Below are 24,836 nucleotides of genomic sequence, written 5' to 3'. Positions count from 1 at the left end.
AATTCTTTAAGATAGGTAGTGTTACCATTTTTTCTGATGAGGAAACTGAAACTCAGAGACACTAATTCACTTCCTAAGGTCACAAGGCTGGCAATTGGTAGAAAACAGGCTTTAAATTCTGCTTGATTCCCAGATTTGCACTCTTTCTACATTATCACACTAGCAACCCTCCAATAATAGCCCCAGTACTGATAAAAGAAGTTGATGTGAACACATATAAATTTTTCTGATAAGAACCAACCTTCTTTATTGATGGATTAGATCATTCACAGTGCTCCTTGTTATCCATCTGTGTTGTGAGAATATATGCATATATGAGATATGAGCTAGTGTTCTTTCAGAAATTTAAGTAATGGTGGTAATGCCAAAGTTCTCCTTGAAACCTACCTCCCCAGAGGTACAGTAAGTATCATTGACAAGTATTTTCAAGATTGGAAAGTGTGCTGTAAGTATCAGAGTACTTTCGTGTATTAGGAGTTTTGAAGGAGTGTGCTTTGGAATATTATGGCTGTTTAAAGTAGTGTATTGAATGGGTTGGGATGTATCCTTTTGAAATGATTTTGACATCTTAGTTATTATAAGGGTATGCACAAAGAGTAAAACTATGTTGCCTCGTTTAAGTGCTTTAGGCCTTAAACAGTGGAATTCTGTGTTATACAGTATTACATTAGCATTTTTCGGGTACTGTAACACAGAATTAAATTTCCCATAATGTCATCTCTTCCCAGTAAAATTAGACCTAAAAGACTTGTAATTTTTTTTCTATTTTGTACTTTTGAACACAACTTCAGAAACCTTTGAAGTTTAGCAATTCATAAAATCATCGAATATGGTTTGCACTCAAATTTTACAATAGTTTGTATGGGAGCAATAGTTTCCAACTTTGAATTTCTTGGCTCATTCATGCTTGGTTCCTCTCCTTTCACCCCTTTCTCCCTCAATTTCCTCCAGGACATCTGAAACCGTATATAATGCCTCCCAGGACTGAGATTTTGCTCAAGTACCTGAAAGATAACAGATGCTGTCGTGCTCTTCATAGCAGAGAATAGTGCTATATGAGCCAAAACACATCATTGGAGCAAAACCCCAGCAACAGAATCATTGTGGGGACTCATAGAGGGAAATTGTGCTGGAGCCATGTCAATGGCTTTTCCCATCTGCTGGGTCCCGTCAGCAAGTCCTGGCCTTTCCACAGTGGCCCAAATGTTTTTCTGCAGAGAACTCCAGTTGTACTTACTAAGCAAAAGTTGTTCAGAAAGACTGTACTGTGGAGAGAGTAACTCCAGCATATGTCTGCTTTTAAACTAAGGTTTCCCCGGTTCATAGGACCTACCTCACATTTTCTGACTGCAGTATTTTTTCATCTTTAAAAACTGCATATTTTTATAACTGTAAAAACTTATCTTCCTTTTCCTTTATTCCAGATTTTTAGACATATTTCTTACAGAACTGACATCATCCCCAATATTCAGTTTTGTGTGCTGAGTTTTCATCTGTTAATATAATGCTTATATCACTTAATATTATATGTTATAGTGTATATATTCATATTATATCATATCCATTAATATTCTTCAAAAGCACCATTTCAATACTGGCATAATATGTTCATGCCATAATTTTATTTACATATTTTTAAATGAACACTTTCTTTTGAATACTTTTGTACAAGACATTAATCTTTTTTATTATAATAAAGATAGTCATGTTTTTGACAGAATGAGAGAATAAAATCTTTTTTTCCTCCTGAAAGGATAAATCTTGAAATGTTTTTATATAAAAGATAACTGGGTGTGTGTATAGATTGACTGTTTCTGTTCCAACCTGTCTTGTCATGTTAAAAGTTAAGTTTTTAGGCATACATTTTAAAGTAATTTACTGCATGATCTTTGCAGAAATTTTCTGGAGACCTAAAATGAAAGGAACTATAATATATGGAAGGCCTAGGTCTCGCTACTGATGAACAGCTGGTGTACTGCTGGTTGCTCATATATTGCAGATGAAGAAATTGAGGTTTAGACTTATAACCAAACATTAAGACTGCAAAGACCCACTGAAATGTTGTGAAGTAATTGGCCTCCAACTAATTAAAAAAAAAAAAATGCTAAAAAAAAAAAAAGACTGCAAAGATTACATGAGTGAAACACTGTGTTAATTTATTTTAATTTTTTGGATCAGACAGCTACTCTTGTAGCCAAGCTTAACTGAGAATAGTTGAATATCAGCTGTTGTAGGCCACAAAGTCAGAGTCTTGATTACATTTCTTTTCTAATTTATTACTTTGTTTAACTGGACAATATTTGCAGTAGACTTAATTTTGTGATCACTTAAACTAATACATTAAAATACTTTATAGTTTCAATCTTCTATAAGCTTTTAAAAAACTCACATATGCTTTGATATGATAAGCAATGTAAAGTGCTTTATACAGAAAGTAAAAGAAATAAACACTTAATCATTAAACTTTAAAGTGTACATCTATAATAATCCCTGAGGTCACTTCTTAGTCAGGCTCTCACTGCCCTTTGGGCAGTTTTATTAATTGAAGGAGAAAGTTGCTATCTAAACAGTGGGGTATGCCTTCAGATTAGTATAAGTAGAAATCTTAAGAAGATTCTCTGAACATTTTAAGACCCTAAAGTACATTGCAGCAAGCCTGACTTTCTTTTCAGAAACAGGTCTTTTTTTTTTTTTTTTTGGCTGCACTGGGGCTTCGTTGTGGTGTACAGGCTTTCTCTAGTTGCTGAGAATGCGGTGGCTTCTCTTTTTATGGAGCACAGGCTCGAGAGTGTACGGGCTCAGTAGTTGCGGAGCATGGGCTTCCTTGCCTAGCTGTATGTGGGATCTTAGTTCCCCAACCAAAGATCAAACCCATGTCCTCTGCTTTGGAAGGTGGACTTTAAACCACTGGACCACCAGGAAAGTCCCACCAGAAAGTTTCCGGAAATTCCCTGAGCTCCCAACTTTCTGGGAACTTCCTCTTCCTCTTCATATGCTCTGGAGGATTGAATATTTCCCCTGTAGTACCTTTGTTGGGCTTCCCAGGTGGTACTAGTGGTAAAGAACCCACCTGTCAATGCAGGAGACGTAAGAGATGTAGGTTCAATCCCTGGGTCGAGAAGATCCCCAGAAGAAGAGCATGGCAGCCCACTCTAGTATTCTTGCCTGGAGAATCCCATGCACGGAGGAGCCTGGCAGGCTACAATCCATCAGGTCACACAGAGTCAGACAAGAGTGAAGCAACTTAGCACACATTCACCTTTGTTAGTGCTGTGGAGTCTCTGGGTCAGCTTGGGATGTACTACTGACTTTCAGACTTCATAGTTACATATGGACAAGACACATTTTTAGTTATCCCTTGAGACTGATTGATCTTTAGAAAAGTGGAATTTTCATGGTCTTGAGGAGAGGGCGGATCCTGCAAGTGAATACTTCTGACAGCAAAGATGTGGCTTACTTTTCCCAAACCAGGCAATTCACTAGCTATCAGGTGGATGTCCTACAATTTAATTTAATTTCTTTCTGACACTAACCACTCAGAGTTAGCATAGCACCTCACAGATTAAGGACTCAGTCCAGTCTCATGGGTTGTCCCCACTTCAGATGCCAATTGCAAGTCCTTTCACCTGATACACCTTACACTTTATAGCCTATTGGTTATAAAGTCTGGGGGCTTCCTACAACTCCCTCCTCAGGTTTGATAATTTGCTCGAGTGGCTCATAGAAGTCAGGAAAACAGCCAAAAAGAAGGGATGAACAGGGCAAGGTAGAAAGTGGGTAAGTGTCTGCAGAACTTGTGTTCCCTCTGCACGTACATTGACCCTGTTGTTTTAGGGTTTTTGTGGATGCCTCGCTATGTTTATGTGATTGATTCCATCAGGGTCTGTTGGTGATTGACTGAGTCTCCAGCTCCTCCCTTGATGTGGGGCTAAAGCGCTAACGCTGTAGTCACGAATTGACTCTAGTCATGCATTGGTCTTTCTGGTGACAAGCCTTCATCTTGAAACTATCTAGGTGCCTCCTGTTATCTCATTAACAGGTAGAAGACACTTTTCAGTTCTGTGTTTCCAAAGGTCTTAGAAGCTCTTGTGTCAGGAACTAGGGACTAAGACCAGGTATTTTAACCAGTGATGTTCCTCTTAGCCATATGATTCAGAATATTCCAAGGGTTTTAGACGCTATATGCCAGAAACCAGGACAAAGAGTGAATATATGTTTCTTTTTATATCACATTATCACAATGAGTATGATCTGAATAGTAGGCAGGTAGAGGATCATTTTGGAGAAGTATTGAAAACACATTGGAAGATTGAGGGAAGCTGTAAGCAGGCTGCCTGTGAGGGGCTTCTTACTGTGATTTATCTGTAACTACAGAGGCACAAGTTGGGGTTGACCTTTCAGTACCCAGCTGTCACATGTATAGATCAGATACTGTGGTTTAACTTTTATTTCTTCTTGAGTTCTGTATGCATATCTATTCCCACTGCCCTTTTCCAAGAGCTTTTTTATTTCAGAAATAGTCAAAGTTGGAGGCAAAGCTTGGTTTCCTAGGTATAAGCATATTTTTAATACTACTAAAAAACAACAGGTTTGGGATATTGTGCATATGATCCAGGAGTTTGGTGCTTGGTCTGTAGGCAGGCAAGTTCTATAGAATAAAACAACTGATTGTTGTTTTGGTGATGTAGCAATTGAAAACTTTCAAAGCAACTATTGAAGTGCAACTTGTATGATAGCAGTTTTCAGCTTATGTTTCTATATTCAGAACATTCCTGACAACATGGTATCTGGAACTGTATTGTAGCCTGCTTCTGTGAATTTAGAAGAGCTAATGTAGATTTAAGGAGCTGCTCTGTGTTTAGGGGCATGATTTTCTTAACTCTGCTGTACTTGCTATATAGTAATGGGCATGCTTCTGTGAACAAAGTAGTCTAGGAATCTAGATTTCTGCTGTTAAGTAAGAGGCTCACCAAGAAAAAAGATAACCAAGTGTTGCTGGCATAGAATTTTTTTTTCCCTGCTGTAGCTGGCAAACCTTGCAGACCTTAATGAAAAAAAGGGGAGAAAAGGCCTTCTTGCAGTATTTGGTTGTTTTCTTTTTGCTTTAGTGTTACTCGTTAGTTGAGGAAAGTAGTTTATGACATTCTTGCTTGACTGTGAGAACACAGTGTACACCAGCTTTCTCAGTGCTGTATTGCTCAACAATGACTCTGATACTAGTACTTTTGGGTGAAAATGCGCATGTATTCTTCAGTGATTCTCAGACTTTTTCTCAGGACAACTTATGCTTATAAACATTTTGAGGACCCCAAAAAGATTTCAGCTCCTTTCTTCTCTGTAACATCCTCCCCTCCCTTACCCTTCCTTTCTCTCCCAACCCCAGCCCTTTTCCCTCTGTATAGATTTTTCTTAATGGTACTTATTTGCTGAAAGTTAAAATGGAAAAATTTAAAGTAGCAATAATAAGTGCATAAACATTTGTTTTCATAAAAAATAACACTTTTCCCAAACCATAAAAATAAAGAAAAAAGATAACATTGTTTTACATTTTTTGCAGAGCTCTTTAACATTGAGTTTAATGAAAATTGGGTTCTCATGTCATGTCTACTTTTGCATTCAGTCTATTGGGCCTCGTTGTTCTGGTTGAAGTATGTTGAAGAAAGTCCAGCTTCCCAGAGATACATAGTTGGAAGGAGTGCAGAATGTTAGTACCATTTTTAAAAAATTTTTATTTATTTTTATTGGAGGCTAATTACTTTAAAATATTGTGGTGGTTTTTGCCATACATTCACATGAATCATGTGAATACATGTGTTCCCCATCCTGACCCGCCCTCCCACCTCCCTCCCCATCCCATCCCTCTGGGTCATCCCAGTGCACCAGCCCTGAGCACCCTGTCTCATGCATCGAAACTGGACTGGCCATCTATTTAACATATGATAATATACATGTTTCAATGCTATTCTCTCAAATCATCCCACCCTCGCCTTCTCCCACAGAGTCCGAAAGTCTGTTCTATACATCTATGTCTCTTTTTCTGTCTTGCATATAGGGTCATCGTTACCATCTTTCTAAATTCCATATATGTGCATTAATATACCATATTGGTGTTTTTCTTTCTGACTTACGTCACTCTGTATAATAGGCTCCGGTTTCATCCACCTCATTAGAACTGATTCAAATGCATTCTTTTTAATGGCTGAGTAATATTCCATTGTGTATATGTACCACAACTTCCTTATCCATTTGTCTGCTGATGGGCATCTAGGTTGCTTCCATGTCCTAGCTATTGTAAACAGTGCTGCGATGAACATTGGGGTGCACGTGTCTCTTTCAGATCTGGTTTCCTCAGTGTGTATACCCAGCAGTGGGATTGCTGGGTCATATGACAGTTCTATTTCCAGTTTTTTAAGAAATCTCCACACTGTTCTCCGTAGTGGCTATACTAGTTTACATTCCCACCAGCAGTGTAAGAGGGTTCCTTATTCTCTGCACCCTCCCCAGCATTTATTGTTTATAGATTTCTTGATAGCATCCATTCAGACCTGCGTGAGATAGTACCTCATTGTGGTTTTGATTTTCATTTCTCTGATAATGAGTGACGTTGAGCATCTTTTCTTGTGTTTGTTAGCTATCTATATGTCTTCTTTGGAGAAATGTCTGTTTAGTTGTTTAGTTGTTTGACCCACTTTTTTTTCTGGAGTTGAGCTGCAGGAGTTGCTTGTGTATTTTTGAGATTAACTTGTATAATATTGAGATTAACTCTTTGGCAGTTGCTTCATTTGCTATTAATTTCTCCCATTCTGAGGGTTATGGCTATCTTTTCACCTTGCTTATAGTTTCCTTTGTTGTGCAAAAGCCTTTAAGTTTAATTAGGTCCCATTTGTTTATTTTTGCTTTTATTTCCATTACTCTGGGAGGTGGGTCATAGAGTATCCTGCTGTGATTTACATCAGAGAGTGTTTTGCCTGTATTTTCCTCTAGGAGTTTTATAGTTTCTGGCCTTACATTTAGCTCTTTAATCCATTTAGCGTTTATTTTTGTGTATGGTGTTAGAAAGTATTCTAGTTTCATTCTTTTATAAGTGGTTGACCAGTTTTCCCAGCACCACTTGTTAAAGATTTTCTTTTCTGCATTGTATATTCTTGCCTCCTTTCTCAAAGATAAGGTGCCCATAGGTGTGTGGATTTATCTCTGGGCTTTCTATTCTGTTCCATTGATCTATATTTCTGTCTTTGTGCCAGTACCATACTGTCTTGATGACTGTTGCTTTGTAGTATAGCCTGAAGTCAGGCAGGTTGATTCCAGTTCCATTCTTCTTTCTCAAGATTGCTTTGGCTGTTCGAGGGTTTTTGTATTTCCATACAAATTGTGAAATTATTTGTTCTAGTTCTGTGAAAAATACTGTTGGTAGCTTGATAGGAATTGCATTGAATTTTTGGGTAGTATAGTCATTTTCACTATGTTGATTCTTGTGATTCATGAACATGGTATATTTCTCCATCTATTTGTGTCCTCTTTGATTTCTTTCACCAGTGTTTTATAGTTTTTTATATATAGGTCTTTTGTTTAGGTAGATTTATTTCTAAATATTTTATTCTTTTTGTTGCAGTGGTGAATGGAATTGTTTCCTTAACTTCTGTTTCTGTTTTCTCACTGTTAGTGTATAGGAATGCAAGGGATTTCTGTGTGTTAATTTTATATCCTGCAACTTTATTCATTGATTAGCTCTAGTAATTTTCTGGTGGAGTCTTTAGGGTTTTCTATGTAGAGGATCATGTCATCTGCAAACAGTGAGAGTTTTACTTCTTTTCCAATCTGGATTCCTTTCATTTCTTTTTCTTCTCTATTTGCTGTGGCTAAAACTTCCAAAACTATGTTGAATAGTAGTGGTGAGAGTGGGCATCCTTGTCTTATTCCTGACTTTAGGGGAAATGCTTTCAGTGTTTCACCATTGAGGATAATGTTTGCTGTGGGTTTATCATATATGGCTTTTATTATGTTGAGGTATGTTCCTTCTATGTGTGCTTTCTGGGTTTTTTTTTTTTTTTTTTTTTAATCATAAATGGATGTTGAATTTTGTCAAAGGCTTTCTCTGCATCTTTTGAGATAATCATATGGTTTTTATCTTTCAATTTGTTAATGTGGTGTATCACATTGATTGATTGGCAAATATTGAAGAATCCTTGCATCCCTGGGATGTAGCCCACTTGGTCATAATGTATAATCTTTTTAATATGTTGTTGGATTCTGTTTGCTAGAATTTTGTTAAGGATTTTTGCATCTATGTTCATCAGTGATATTGGCCTGCAGTTTTCTTTTTTTGTGGCATCTTTGTCTGGTTTTGGTATTAGGGTGATGGTGGTCTCATAGAATGAGTTTGGAAGTTTACCTTCCTCTGCAATTTTCTGGAAGAGTTTGAGTAAGATAGGTGTTAACTCTTCTCTCAATTTTTGGTAGAATTCAGCTGTGAAGCCATCTGGTCCTGGGTTTTTGTTTGTTGGAAGATTTCTGATTACAGTTTCTGTTTCTGTTGCTTGTGATGGGTCTGTTAAGATTTTCTATTTCTTCCTGGTTCAGTTTTGGAAAGTTGTACTCTTCTAAGAATTTGTCCATTTCTTCCAAGTTGTCCATTTTATTGGCATATGGTTGCTGATAGTAGTCTCATGATCCTTTGTATTTCTGTGTTGTCTGTTGTGATTTCTCCATTTTCATTTCTGATTTTGTTGATTTGATTCCTCTTCCCCACCCCGTCTTTTTTTTTTTTTTGATGAGTCTCGCTAATGGTTTGTCTATTTTATCTATCTTCTCAAAGAACCAGCTTTTAGCTTTCTTGATTTTGGCTATGGTCTCCTTTGTTTTTTTTTTTTTTGTTTTTTTTTGCATTTATTTCTGCCCTAATTTTTATGATTTCTTTCCTTCTACTAACCCTGGGGTTCTTCATTTCTTCTTTTTCTAGTGACTTTAGGTGTAGATTTCAGTTAGTTATTTGATTTCTCTCTTGTTTCTTGAGGTAGGCTTGTTTTGCTATGAACCTTTCCTTTACACTGCTTTTACTGAGTCTTATAGGTTTTGGGTTGTTGTGTTTTCATTTTCATTCATTTCTATGCATAGTTTGATTTTTTTTTTATTTCTTCTGTGATTTGTTGGTTATTCAGAAGTGTGTTGTTTAGCCTCCATATGTTTGTATTTTTAGTAGTTTTTTTCATGTAGTTGACATCTAATCTTTCTGCATTGTGATCAGAAAAGATGCTTCAGATGATTTCAGATTTTGTGAATTTACCAAGGCTAGATTTATGGCCCAGGATGTGATCTATCCTGGACAAGTTTTTGTGTGCACTTGAGAAAAAGGTGAAATTCATTGTTTTAGGGTGAAATGTCCTACAGATATCAATTAGGTCTAACTGGTCCATTGTATCATTTAAAGTTTGTGTTCTTGTTAATTTTCTGTTTAGTTGATCTATCCATAGGTGTGAGTAGGGTGTTAAAGTCTCCCACTATTGTTGTGTTATTGTTAATGTCCCCTTTCATTCTTGTTATCATTTACCTTACATATTGTGGTCCTTCTATGTTGGGTGCATATATATTTATAATTGTTATAGCTTCTTCTTGGATTGATCCTTTGATCATTATGTATGTCCTTCTTTGTCTCTTTTCACAGCCTTTATTTTAAAGTCTATTTTATCTGATATGAGTATTGTGACTCCTGCTTTCTTTTGGTCTCTGTTTGCATGAAATATTCTTTTCTAGCCCTTTACTTTCAGTCTGTATGTGTCCCTTGTTTGGAGGTGGGTCTCTTGTAGATAGCAATATAGGGGTCTTGCTTTTGTATTCATTCAGCCATCTTTGTCTTTTGGTTGGGGCATTCAACCCATTTACATTTAAGGTAATTACTGATGGGTATGGTCCCGTTGCCATTTACTTTGTTGTTTTGGGTTCACATTTATACAACCTTTCTGTGTTTCCTGTCTAGAGAAGATCCTTTAGCATTTGTTGAAGAGCTGCTTTGGTGGTGCTGAATTCTCTGAACTTTTGCTTGTCTGTAAAGCTTTTAATTTCTCCTTCATACTTGAATGAGATCCTTGCTGTGTACAGTAATCTGGGTTGTAGGTTATTCTCGTTTGTCACTTTAAGTATGTCCTACCATTTCCTTCTGGCCTGAAGAGTTTCTATTAAAAGATCAGCTGTTATCCTTATGGGAATCCCCTCGTGAGTTATTTGTTGTTTTTCCGTTGCTGCTTTTAATATTTGTTCTTTGTGTTTGATCTTCATTAATTTGATTAATATATATCTTGGGGTGTTTTGCCTTGGGTTTATCCTATTTGGGACTCTCTGAGTTTCTTGGACTTGGGCAGCTATTTCCTTCCCCATTTTAGGGAAGTTTTCAACTATTATCTCCTCAAGTATTTTCTCATGTCCTTTCTTTTTGTCGTCTTCTTCTGGGACTCCTATGATTTGAATGTTGGGGTGTTTAACATTGTCCCAGAGGTTTCTGAGGTTGCCCTCATTTCTTTTGATTCTTTTTTCCTCTCTGCTTCATTTATTTCCATAATTCTTTCTTCCACCTCATTTATCCTATCTTCTGCCTCAGTTATTCTACTCCCTCCAGAGTGCTTTTGATCTCAGTTGTTGCTTTAGTCATTATTGATTGACTCTTTTTTATTTCTTATAGGTCCTTGTTAAACTTTTCTTGCATCTTCTCAATCCTTATCTCCAGACTATTTATCTGAAATTCCATTTTGTTTTCAAGATTTTGGATCATTTTTATTATCATTATTCTGAATTCTTTTTCAGGTAGACTCCTTATCTCCTCCTGTTTTGTTTAGTGGACTTTTATCATGTTCCTTTACCTGCTGAATATTTCTCTGCCTTTTCATCTTGTTTAGGTTGCTGTGTTTGGGGTGGCCTTTCTGTATGCTGCAAGTTTGTGGTTCCTCTTTATTGTGGAGGTTCCTCCCTGTGGGTGGGGTTAGACTAGTGACTTGTCAAGGTTTCCTGCTTAGGGAAGCTTGCATCAGTGTTCTGCTGGGTGGAGCTGGATCTCTTCTCTCTGGAGTGCAATGAAGTGTCCAGTAGAGAGTTTTGAGGTGTCTATAGATTTGGTGTGACTTTTGGCTACCTGTATTTTTGTGCTCAGGGTTATGTTCCTGCATTGTTGGAGAATTAGCTTGGTATGTCTTGCTCTGAAACTTGTTGGCTCTTGGGTGGAAGTTGGTTTCAGTGTAGGTATGGAGGCTTTTGGATGAGCTCTTGTCAATTAATGTTAGCTGGAGTCAGGAGTTTTCTGGTGTTCTCAAGTTTTGGATTTAAGCCTCCTGCCTCTGGCTTTCAGTCTTATTCTTACAGTAGCCTCAAGACTTCTCCATCCACACAGCACTGATGATAAAACATCTAGGTTAATGGTGAGAAGATTATCCACAGTGGGAGACACCCAGGGAGGTTCACAGAGTTACATGGAGAAGAGAAGAGGGAGGAGGGAGATAGAAGTGACCAGGAGAAGAAGAGGGTGGGAATCAAAAGGGGAGAGAGCAATCTAGCCAATAATAAATTCCCTATTAGCTGTCCACAGTCTGGAACATTCAGAGAGGTTCATGGAGTTCCATAGAGAAGAGAAGGAGGAAGGAGATAGAGTTGACCGGAAGGAGAGGAGGGGGAATCAAAAGGAGAGAGACCAGTCTAACCTGTGGTCAGTTCCCTAAGTGTTCTCCACAGCCCGAACACCCAAAGAGATTCACAGAGTTAAGTAGAGAAGGGAAGGGGGAGGGAGGAGATAGAGGTGACCTGGGGGAGAAAAAGGAGAGTCAAAAGAGGAGAGAGCAATAGAGCCAGTAATCATACTCCTAAGTAAAAATGGGTACTGAAGATTGGATTCTTAAAGGTACAGAATAGATAACAAATACCAAAAAGTAAAGATTAAAAATTTAGAGTAGAGGTTAGACTCTCAAAAATATGATATTAAAAAAAAACCAAAAGCATAAATGTTATTAAAAAATTATGAAATTTGCTTTAAAAATAGGGTCTTTTTTTTGCAAGGTAATAGTAGGTTTTAAAAATGAAAATTAAAGGAGTAATAAAGAACTTAAAAACCAAAAAAATTTTTTTTAATTAAAAAATGATAATAGTAAAATATATCTAGGAATTTCTTTGGAGCTGTTGAGGGCAGTGTGGGGTCAGTTCAGTTTTAGATAGTTCCTTGTTCCAGCTTTTACTTCTTCTCAAAGTCTGTAGGTCCCTTCCAGTGTAGCCAATGCTAACTACAGGGTTTTAATCTGTTGCACCTGTCACTTCCAAAGTGGTTCCCTCTTCTTTATTTTGGCTTCCTCTGTTTGTAAGTCTCTTCAGTATCTAACTTCCGCCCTGACACACGGGGGCAAAGGTAGTCATTTATTTAGGCTCACTTTTTCAATTGTGCTGCAGGGAGGGAGGAACACTGCAAGTAAATATCACTGGCGTGTGTGGGGAGTGCTCGCAGTGGCTGGGCCACACTGGGTTTGCCCCCCGCTCACGACATGTGTGCTTTCCCAGTCTACACTGCTCAGGCTCCAGGTTGCTCTGCAGGGGAACCCTCTAAAGCGGGCCCTGGGTTGCATGCACATCCCAGGCCTGAGCCGCTCAGGTTCAGGTCTCAGGTACTCCACAGAGGCGCAGACTCGGTTGGGCCTGTGTGTTGTGCCCTTCCCAGGTCCGACCAGTTCAGGCGACCAGGTGCTTGGGGAGCGCACTCTCTCCAGGTGGGGCGGTGCGGCTCATCACCTCCCCCGTCCCAGCTGCTCGGTTTCCTGGGTGCGCAGCGGGAGCACAGTCTCAGGTGTGCCGTGTGTCTCCTCTGGGGAGCTAATCTCTGGCTGCGACCCTCCTGGCCGATGTCAACCATCTAGGATCCCAGGAAGACTTGATTTGCAACTGGGAGCCTGCTCGCAGTTTGGTAGAGGATGTCCCTTGCCTTCCTGGCTCTGGCTGTCGCCCGCCTGCCTCCCTGCCTCTGGTGAGGGATGGGCCAGTCTGCTGCCAGCTAGCTTTCCTCTGGTATTTGCTCAGTCCTGTGTCCTTTGAGTGTGCCTGGCATTGCCTTAGGTTAGAGTTTTTCTTGGGAAAGTTCTGTCTCTCTCTTTCCTCTTCTTTTTTTTTTCTCTCTCTGGCAATCCCTCAGTCTGGGTTGCTATCTCAGGTTAGCTCCCTCAGGTTGCCCTCAGGGCATTCAGGCCTGGTCCTTACCCTAAGCAATGCCGCCCGGGCCTCCCTGTTCAGCCCTTGCTTGCTGGTGGCAGACGCGAACATCTGGGCTACTTCTCCACTGGGAGTTGCAGTTAAGTGTGTAATCTGTGGGTTTGATTTATTTATTTTTTCCTCCCGGTTATGTTGCCCTCTGAGATTCCAAAACTCCCCACAGACCCGCCAGTGAGAGGGTTTCCTGGTGTTTGGAAACTTCTCCTCTTTTAGGACTCCCTCCCCTGGACGGGTCTCCATCCCTAACTCTTTTGTTTCTCTTTGTATCTTTTATATTTTGTCCTACCTCCTTTCGAAGACAATGGGCTGCCTTTCTGGGTGCCTGGTGTCCTCCGCCAGCGTTCAGAAGTTGTTTTGTGGTATTTGCTCAGCGTTCAAGTGGTCTTTTGATGAATTTGTGGGGGAGAAAGTGATCTCCCTGTCCTATTCCTCTGCCATCTTAGAACCACCCACCATTTTAATATGTGTATTCTTTGACACTACACAAAATTTGACAAAAGGTGGTTTTTTTAAAGATTAGTTGCAACATGTAATCTGAATCCCATCAGTGATCCTTTTGTTCTCTATTTATTGATCTGCCTTGCACTTTGGCTCTTCTACACGTGTGATTTTGTAATGTTATAGATTGGTAAACAAAGATCTGTGTCATATAGGTCTTTTTATACTATAAAAAAGGTATACTTGTTATTATCACCATCAATTCCATCAGAAATAGCTTTAATTATTGGGACGTTGTGAAGCTCACAAAAGTGTATACACATTTTTGGAAGTTATAATTTTGACTTAGAAGCTTTAATTTCACCATTGTCAAAAAATATTATCAGTAATTTTTTTTCCAAATTAAAATGACAGCTTTCTTTGTTCACTTTCATGAAAATTCCTTCCAGATACCCAAATCTGAATTACCATAGTTTGTCTGTTAATCATTTGTTGAAGTAAAAATCATATTCCATGAAAAAGATAGGCCATTCAGCATGTGATTCAATTATTTGTCCATTACCTTTTCCCATGATAACCATTGAACTACAGTATACAACAGAAGTACTTTATGCATACATCCCATTTTATCACAAATTTAATAAAATTGATAGATGTATTTTTTCTTTCTTTCTTTTTTTTTTTTTTTTGTTTAGATGTATTTTTTCTTCATCAAGGCATTGTTATGAGAACTCCCTCACCCTCAAGTGCAAATTTGAGATAATTGAGTATATAATGACTGCATTGGAGCCCCTGCCTTAACTCAAGCTAAGGCACCAACAGTTTTACCCTTCATTGCTTTTGTGTCACCATTAAAAATAGGGTGACACAGGCAAATAACATGTTCGGTTATTGTGCAAGTGTTTTTGACTGTACAGACCACATGAAATTGCGCTGTGAGTCTCCTAGAGGATATAGACCTTGCTCTGAGAGCTGCCCTTACTCTGCTAGCCCTTCTTTTGTTCTTGTTGAGAATACAGTTGGGAAAGAAAGGAGTCTTATGCTGGTAACATTTTCACAGATTTCACAAACTTTGATGCATTTGCACCAAGGGATCTTTCCTTTGCCCCACTCGTTTTGTTTCTACAGCAAACTGTGGCTTTCAGTGTGAGACTCAGAGCTTATGAATGTTGCTATGCTGATATATATGCATATATTAAAAAAGGTAATTATAGTAATAAAAAACATTGGATTCATTAACTGTGTATAGTGTTCATGTCCTTGTATGTTTAATATCTGCCCTGTCCTCCTCTTTTGTGAAGGTGTTGTGAGAAGTAATTTGATATTTTAAAAATCTAAAAATCTGTGAAACTGTACGGTCTATTTTCATTGCCTGACATAGTGCATCATATAGTGAGATAAATATTAATATATACCAGTGAGATCACAGTGTGACTTTAGAGGTTCATTAATCAATTTTAGTTGAAGATGAAGATGAGAGGAAATTCCTAGGTGTACACTGCCACATGATCAGAATATTTAAAAACTACAATGGAAAAAACATTTTCCCACTTCTGTATATTGGAATATAAGTATCTTTTTTAAGAAGCAAGTGGATGAAGGTGCACTAAAAAGAGACCAGAAATAGGAGTGGTGTTTAGAGACTGAAAGGGAAGATTTTCATTTGGAATTGTGTGATGATGAGAGTATTTAAATATCCTTAAGGTACTTTTCCCCCCAGAATATTTAAGACTTTCCTCCCCAGAATATTTATGAATATCATGAGTCTGAGAAAGGCAATAATCAAGGTTAGTCTATGCTTGAACAATGCCATGGTTCAAAGGTAGGCGAGAATTCTTGGAGATACAAGAGGGATGAATAATTTGGTGAGGTAATTTCAGGAAGATAAAATACTTACCTTCAAGAATGTGCCAGTGTGTTTGACTTTTAAAACTAAATTAAAATTTGTATAGTCATCATCATGTACTTATGATTAAGTGTAGTATCTTTTCCCCCCCCTCATAAAATATTGCAGGATAGAGTTGACAAACAGATCATATGAAAAATAAGATGACTGGATGGATTTTACATAATATATGTATTATATATCATTGTAGAGTTTATAAAGAATTTTAATACTTTGGAGCTTAAAAAGAAATTTACCTTCTCTATTTCATTTCACTACTAAAAAGAAAAAAAAACCTGAAGTAGGTGAGAAAGCTGTGATCACCATATGAGAATCTACTTTACATAAAGCCACAGCCCTTCTGAATCAAAGTCTGAGTTTCAAGTTAGGTCTCTGAGGAGTTCCCTGGTGGTCCAGTGGTTAGGATTTGGCGCTTTCACTGCTGGGTTCCTGGGTCCTTGGGTCCAATCCCTGGTCGATGAACTAAGATCCCACAAGCCTCATGGAGTGGCCTTAAACAAACAAACAAACAAAAACGAAGTCTCTGAACTGACAGTTCCTGTACTGGGGGCTGCATAGTGTCACTGCCAGGCAGCTTTTAATTTGCAGGATTCCATAGTTACGGTGTTCCCTGCATACTCTGGCCTGGAGAGCATCCAAACAGAAGACAAATGCTCTTTGGGCCAGAGCATGACCTCATTTGGGAGATGGACAGCTGTGGCGCAGGGTCCTTCACCAGGTCAGTTTGAGGTTTGAGGACAAGCTCAAGGTGTGTCAGGCTGTCCTAGGTCAAGTCTTGCCAGAGACCGTGGCGCACACACTTGTTCTCTCTGGCTCCGTTGTTGGGAATTGTTCTCTTCTGCTGCTGGTTCATTTTCACGAGGCTTTTAGGAATTAAATAGTATTTTCTTCATCCCTAAAACTATTTTGAGAACTCATCACATCAACTAAGTCCAACTGAATGAATAAGAGCATCATTCATCTTGTTAGTTTCGGTCTTTTAAAATAAAACAAGTGATGTGATAAATTTATTGTGAACCAATCGTTTATTGGTTATTCAAGCCCAAGGATTTTTTTTTTATTTTTTTTGATTTTATTTATTTATTTTTTATTATTATTTTTTTTAATATTATTTTATTAGTTGGAGGCCAATCACTTCACAACATTTCAGTGGGTTTTGTCATACATTGACATGAATCAGCCATATAGTTACACGTATTCTCCATCCCGATCCCCCCTCCCACCTCCCTCTCCACCCGACTCCTCAGGGTCCTCCCAGTGCACCAGGCCCGAGCACTTGACTCATGCATCCCACCTGGGCTGGTGGTCTGTTTCACCATAGATAATATACGTGCTGTTCTTTCAAAACATCCCACCCTCACGTTCTCCCCCAGAGTTCAAAAGTCTGTTCTGTACTTCTGTGTCTCTTTTTCTGTTTTGCATATAGGGTTATCGTTACCATCTTTCTAAATTCCATATATATGCGTTAGTATGCTGTACTGTTCTTTTATCTTTCTGGCTTACTTCACTCTGTATAATGGGCTCCAGTTTCATCCATCTCATTAGAACTGATTCAAATGAATTCTTTTTAACAGCTGAGTAATATTCCATGGTGTATATGTACCACAGCTTCCTTATCCATTCATCTGCTGATGGGCATCTGGGTTGCTTCCATGTCCTGGCTATTATAAACAGTGCTGCGATGAACATTGGGGTGCACGTGTCTCTTTCAGATCTGGATTCCTCAGTGTGTATGCCCAGAAGTGGTATTGCTGGGTCATATGGCAGTTCTATTTCCAGTTTTTTAAGAAATCTCCACACTGTTTTCCATAGTGGCTGTACTAGTTTGCATTCCCACCAACAGTGTAAGAGGGTTCCCTTTTCTCCACACCCTCTCCAGCATTTATTGCTTGTAGACTTTTGGATAGCAGCCATCCTGGCTGGCGTGTAATGGTACCTCATTGTGGTTTTGATTTGCATTTCTCTGATGATGAGTGATGTTGAGCATCTTTTCATGTGTTTGTTAGCCATCTGTATGTCTTCTTTGGAGAAATGTCTGTTTAGTTCTTTGGCCCATTTTTTGATTGGGTCGTTTATTTTTCTGGAATTGAGCTTCAGGAGTTGCTTGTATATTTTTGAGATTAATCCTTTGTCTGTTTCCTCATTTGTTATTATTTTCTCCCAATCTGATGGCTGTCTTTTCACCTTACTTATAGTTTCCTTTGTTGTGCAAAAGCTTTTAATTTTCATTAGGTCCCATTTGTTTATTTTTGCTTTTATTTCCAATATTCTGGGAGGTGGGTCATAGAAGATCTTGCTGTGATTTATGTCGGAGAGTGTTTTGCCTATGTTCTCCTCTAGGAGTTTTATAGTTTCTGGTCTTACATTTAGATCTTTAATCCATTTTGAGTTTATTTTTGTGTATGGTGTTAGAAAGTGTTCTAGTTTCATTCTTTTACAAGTGGTTGACCAGTTTTCCCAGCACCACTTGTTAAAGAGATTGTCTTTTTTCCATTGTATATCCTTGCCTCCTTTGTCAAAGATGAGGTGTCCATAGGTTCGTGGATTTATCTCTGGCAAGCCCAAGGATTTTGCTTGTTTGTTTAGCTTTCATATTTAGTGTATATTAGTCATTAAATGCAATGTTATTTCAAGTTCCTAGTTAACCTTTACTCACATCTTTGATTTGTCAAAGTTTACTCTTCACAGTAAGTCTTCTGTTACATATTATAAGGAAACAGAGGTGGAAACATTTAACATCAGATTACTTTTATTTCAAATGTAGGCAAAGGTTCTTAGCTTTTGTTTTGTTTCAAACATTGTCCCTGACTGAACGTTAAGCATTTCTATTGTATATAATAGTAATAATAAGGATAATACCACAACCACCACCACCACAGAAACAGGAACAGGATCGTTCCCTTTTGCTTCAGTTGGCATTTGATGTTTTTGGAGTTATTTTCAGCCTCATTTAGCCCTTCCTATTTTTCCACTTCAGCAAATTCACTTTGACTTTTTTTTAACACAGGTAAGTCACCAGGGCAAGGGCAGGAGCTCTTTAGATCATGGGAATACCCCTTCTGGGACTTGAAGACATTGCTTTACAGTATTTATTAGTAGCACTGAGACAGCTGCTGGAGAGGAAGTTTAGAGTATATCGCAGCTGGGAACATTAAGTACTAGATGTAGCTATGGTTGCTGCCATTGTTTTGATATACTGCCCTCTGCTATAAGCATGAGGAATTTTTTCTCCTAACCTATTATATTTTTTGTATTTTTCTGGCCTTCTATAAAATTTTGTAAAATGACATTTTTGTGGAATGGATCTCTGCCCCTTTCATGTTAACGGATACACATACTTAAAGAGATTTGACTCTCTGGGGAATCATATTGAACAAATGAGATTTGGCATAGGGATTGTCTTTTATATCCATGTAATGGTACTATATTGCTTGGCACATAATAGTTAGTCTGTAAATGGTATTTGTCATGATTTTTGAATACAAATTAATTAAATGAAATAAAATTAATAATTTTGAATTACAGTATCTGCTGTGTTAGGCTAGGGAAGTAAAAATATTGGTAAGGCAGTTAGTCTAGCTGGAAGTTAGCTAGCAGTTAGCTAGCTGGAAGATAATCTTGCACATATTAACTCTTACCCTGGGAGGTATCGGGATAGCACGAGAAACAGAAAGTCGTGGAGCTGAGAGGAGGGGTGGGATTGGGAAGGTGTGGAAAATGGGTTGGTTTGTCTGGCTCTCAGATCAGAGGTAGTGCTCGATGATGAGGTGGATGCCAATTTTGTTTCTGGTTTCCACTGCAACATTAAAATCACAGGTACTTTGGAATGTGTGCGTCTTTTGTGATCAAGGTTATTGTTTTTCCCTGAGTACCCTGCCCATGGTTCACATATTCCTGAAGCCTGGCTTGGAGAATTTTGAGCGTTACTTTACTGGCATGTGAGATGAGTGCAATTGTGCGGTAGTGTGAGCATTCTTTGGCATTGATTTTCTTTGAGATTGGAATGAAAACTAACCTTTTCCAGTCCTGTGGCCACTGCTGAGTTTTCCAAATTTGATGAAATATTGACTGCAGCACTTTCACAGCATCATCTTTTAGGATTTGAAATAGCTCAACTGGAATTCCATCACCTCCACTAGCTTTGTTCGTAGTGATGCTTCCTAAGGCCCACTTGACTTCACAAGTCAAATTGCCAACATCCACTGGATCATTGAAAAAGCAAGAAAGTTCCAGAAAAACATCTATTTGTGCTTTATTTGACTATGCCAAAGCCTTTGACTATGTGGATCACAATAAACTGTGGAAAATTCTGAAGGAGATGGGAATACCAGACCACCTGACCTGCCTCTTGAGAAACCTGTATGCAGCTTAGGAGGCAACAGTTAGAACTGGACATGGAACAACAGACTGGTTCCAAATAGGAAAAGGAGTACATCCAGGCTGTATATTGTCACCCTGCTTATTTAACTTATATGCAGAGTACATCATGAGAAACGCTGGGCTGGAAGAAGCACAAGCTGGAATCAAGATTGCTGGGAGAAGTATCAGTAACCTCAGATATTCAGATGACACCACCCTTATGGCAGAAAGTAAAGAGGAACTAAAAAGCCTCTTGATGAAAGTGAAAGAGGAGAGTGAAGAAGATGTCTTAAAGCTCAACATTCAGAAACCTAAGATCATGGTATCTGGTCCCATCACTTCATGGCAAATAGATGGGGAAACAGTGGCTGCCTTTATTTTGGGGGGCTCCAAAATCGCTGTAGATGGTGATTGCAGCCATGAAATTAAAAGATGCTTACTCCTTGGAAGGAAAGTTATGACCAACCTAGACAGCATATTAAAAAGCAGGGACAGTACTTTGTCAACAAAGGTCCATCTAGTCAAGGCTCTGGTTTTTCCAGTGGTCATGTATGGTTGTGAGAATTGGACTATAAAGAAAGCTGAGGGCTGAAGAATTGATGCTTTTGAACTGTGGTGTTGGAGAAGACCATTGAAGAGTCCCTTGGACTGCAAGGAGATCCAACCAGTCCATCCTAAAGGAGATCAGTCCTGGGTGTTCATTGGAGGGACTGATGTTGAAGCTGAAACTCCAATACATTGGCCACCTGATGTGGAGAGCTGACTCATTTGGAAAGACCCTGATGCTGGGAAAGATTGAGGGCAGGAGGAGAAGGGGATGACAGAGCATGAGATGGTTGATGGCATCACCAACTGGATGGACATGGGTTTAGGTGGACTCTGGGAGTTGGTGATGGACAGGGAGGCCTGGCATGCTGCGGTTCGTGGGGTTGCAAAGAGTCGGATATGACTGAGTGACTGAACTGAACTGAACTGACCCTGCTGACTGTGTTTTCATGCCCCTTTTCTTCAGAGTTGCCTGAGGCTCCATCGATTGAGGAGGAAGTGGAAGAAACCGAGTCTTGGGCAAAGCCTCTGGTTCATCTTTGGCAGACGAAGTCCCCAAACTTTGTGGCCGAGCAGGAGTATAACACAGCCATGGGCAGGATGGAGCCGCACTGCGCCATCTGTGCTCTGCTCATGCCCTACTACAAGGTAGCTGGCGGGAGGGGCCCTGCCCGCGTTTCCTTTCACTGCAGCACTTCTGTGTGACTGTAAAACACAGGTGAATCACTGTACTGTTAGCATGCACATGGTGAAGAAGACATTCGCTCTTCTGTACTAATGACCATCATAGAGCAGCAAACAGAATTCCTGCGTGCCACTTGAGAGACTTCTTTAATAGTGCTTTATCATTTTTTAAGGTCTTAATTTATTTCAGTCAAAGGTTAATTCCAACCTTTCTTTCTACCCACTTCACCAAGAAACACAGACCTTAAAGCTTCAAAATAGTAGAAGCTTGCAAAGAGAGAACTTAGACCTAGTCTCTGCTTTATGTTTGAAAATATTGCTCTGAGTCATATAAATGTGAGCTCTGGGACCACATTTGAAATATCTCTCTTCATCTTTCCATGTAGAACATGCAAAAGACACAGCAGGACTCAGTGCAAACCAAATTGTCCAGTTCATCCCCATCATCCAGCTATTCATGGTAATATTTTCAGATGTCATGTCATATATGTTATGCCAAAAGCATCTTAGATCACAGAGGGCCACATTGTTCAGCACTAACACAAACAAAACGATCTTTAGGAATCTGGTAAGGTAGAACTACTAGGTCCATTTTAAGATACAATATATTATAAAGTGCAGTGATCTGAATATTGTGTTCTGGGTTATATTTTTACTAATAGAATCAGAAATATTTTATTCAAGATCACATTGTTCTTAAAGTTCCACATGAAGTGATTCTGTTCAGACATTTCAGAGCATAAAAATGCGTAACGTGCCACATTCTCAGAACTTTGTAAACAGGAAGTAGTTCATTCATTCATCTTTTGAATGTGACATTAGGGAGTGATTAACTATTTTTATTTCCAATTTATCATTAAATTTCTATGTTTTCTTGAAAAATTTGCCTTTGTTTTGATTCTTATTTCTGTATCATAATCTGCCTGCATATTTCCCTAATCATTAAAAAAATTCCAACTAAAATTATAAGATTTGGGGAAATTTATTAACATAAGGTCTCTGGGGATAAGATAGTTCATTAATTATATTCAAACAAACACTGAATATCTTATATTTTGATGAGAGATGACAATTTTGTTTGCATATTATGCCTTGTTATCTAATGTCATTTGCTAGATATTTCTGTCTTGCTGTTTTAAAACTTGTATGATGAGACAAAAGCCTTCAAAAACTCTCTAAATACTGTCATACAAATTAAAACTGAGGTCTTTGAAGATTCTCCTTAAGGTGTAACCAGGTAAGATTCTTCAGTAAATGAAATCAGATCTATATTAACCTAGTGGAAATAAAGAAGCAAAAAAAGTTCATCAGAAAGGTCATTACTTCTCATGAACTTTGTCTATTAAGAATGTAATTTTAGTAGCTCATCCCTTTCTATAACAGTGGACATACAGAATCTCCTCTTTAGCTTCTGGATGGGAACCTGGTGGGCAGAGCTGGTAGTTGGAGGACAAGGACAAAAAGAAACAATACAGAAGTGGAAAATTAGTAAATGAAATACCTGTTCGTGGATCTGTCCAAAGCAAGTGATCTGAGCTTTTTTCCATGTTTTTTGCTCATTTGCAAATATTGTGTTTTTCAGCCAGATAGCAGCAATGAAGAAAATGATTCTAGATGGGAGACAAAATTAGATGAAGTGGTGACTTCAGGAGGAAAGACTAAGCCCCTCATTCCAGAGATGTGTTTTATTTATAGTGAAGAAAATATAGAATATTCTCCACCTAATGCCTTCCTGGAAGAGGATGGAACAAGCCTTCTGATTTCCTGTGCGAAGTGCCGCGTACGGGTTCATGCAAGTAAATGAGTCTATCAGTCTTTAATCACTGGCTTTTTAATGCTTCACATAGTCTTTATTTCTCACCCCTCTGCAGCCTATCAAATCTATCACAGTAAACTGTTGGCATCATTAATGATTAGATCATTATTTCTCATATTTCTTGTAATGAAAGTATGAAAGGTGTAATTGTCCTTTCTTGTGTTTTATGTGGTATCAGTGGAGAACAGGTCTGATGGTTTGTTTGGGGTCCCCATGTGAGTCATCATGGGATTCCTTTCACATACTTGAATTTTACTTAAGATACAGTTTATAAAACCTTAATTTTAGTCTCTTATGTTGATTCATCACTATTTTCCTTTGTAAGTTTTAAAAAGAATGAGTATTCTTTTGGTGATTTGGGGAATTGTTGTTAAATTTAATTACTGATTTAAAATTTTATTCTTTGTAAGAGTAGGAAGATCTTCATTGCCTTTCGGGGACAACAGTCCTTCGGGTTGTTTTCCCCCAGGACTGAGATGGTTAGGCTCTATACCTGTCTCAATTTGCTATTTTTACATAATTGCATTAGTGGCAAATACATTTTTATAGATAATCTGTCATCTAAACCCTCTAAAATGTATAAAATGGATCTGTTATTCATTGCAGTTGTATTTTAAAGCATTTTAATATTCAAGCTCTTACCAAGTCACATGTTTTATTAACATTCTTATGTTTGGTGTGAGTCTGTCAATGTGGTATGAATGATTTATAATATATGTATCATCTTCTGTATTTACCCCATAGTAATACCAGTCTTATATTAAGGTTGAAATTGCCTGGCTACCAGGCATTTATTTATTAGATACTTTCACCTTCCCCAAGGGATATGAACATGTGTTTGAAATATAATTACATAAAACTTATTTACTTCATCAATCTGTAAGATACTCAATACACACACACACACACACACACACACACATTCACTCTACACGATTATATGTATATAAGAGGCATAGCATCATTTTACAAACAAGTTAGGATTTAATCTTGACTCCACAATGCACTAACTGTGCAACTTAGCCATAATATTTTATGAACATGTGCTTGAACTAAACATTTTATGATCTTGGTTAACTATTATAGGCTTTTCTTTGGGTAGTTACATTTCTGTTATTTTCCCTTCCTAAGTCAAATTTTATAGAAATTTGATATTAAAAATTACTTCTTTAAATTCTACTCATTTAAATCTTTCAAAGCCCTCTTTTTGCAGGAAGCCAGAGTAACACATGTTTGTTGGAACTATATAATTGCTACATATATCATGTATTTACATCATCAGCCATCTCTTTAAATTGTTGAGTCAGTCATGTACTGAATAGACCAGTAAAATTGAACATATCTCTTTAACACCAACCATGAATTGTGTATTCTTTGTCCATATCACTGAAATTAAAGCTAATTAAATGGAATTCTTGAAGTGTAATTTTAAATTACATTAATTTTATGCATATAATTTTATGTTCATAAATATTATGTCAAAGTTTATTTACTGTACCATTTTAAAACTTCTCCAAACTTTGCTTCACGAATTGCAGCTTACTTTGAAATATGTTTTATATGAGTAAAGGACTAGACCTGAAAGTGTAGAAATTTCATTTTTGCCCATTCAAGTATTATCATTAGTATTCTTTATGATAACTAGTGTGAGCACTGGTAACTGTTAAGATGCATACTCTCATGCTTCCTAGCAGTGATATCCTGTTAGGTATAAGGTGTGAGAACCAGAAGTGTCTCTGAGCCAGCCTTGTTTATGTTTTCTTCTAAGCAGTGAGAATAAAAAATGGTATGGTAAGCTGTTGCTCTGATTTTACTTATTCACTGCTGAAGTGTGTCATATTGTCAAAATACAAAAGGCTT

General features: G+C 38.1%; 1 protein-coding gene across 4 annotated transcripts in view; it reads left to right on the top strand.

The window, feature by feature from the left end:
- Window positions 1-24,836, top strand: part of KDM4C (lysine demethylase 4C) — a 397,429-nt gene that overhangs the window by 220,175 nt on the left and 152,418 nt on the right. For all 4 annotated transcript variants that reach the window (XM_065907905.1, XM_065907903.1, XM_065907906.1 and 1 more), the window contains 2 exons: window positions 20,943-21,124; window positions 22,743-22,956. In XM_065907905.1, the coding sequence (XP_065763977.1) occupies window positions 20,943-21,124; window positions 22,743-22,956 (396 nt within the window). The remainder of the gene's footprint in view (window positions 1-20,942; window positions 21,125-22,742; window positions 22,957-24,836) is intronic.

This window comes from Muntiacus reevesi, chromosome 17 (assembly GCF_963930625.1).
Source record: "Muntiacus reevesi chromosome 17, mMunRee1.1, whole genome shotgun sequence".
Classification (NCBI taxonomy): domain Eukaryota; kingdom Metazoa; phylum Chordata; class Mammalia; order Artiodactyla; family Cervidae; genus Muntiacus; species Muntiacus reevesi.
The sequence above is the reverse complement of the archived record's forward strand: the minus strand, read 5'-3'. Positions and strand labels throughout refer to the sequence as shown.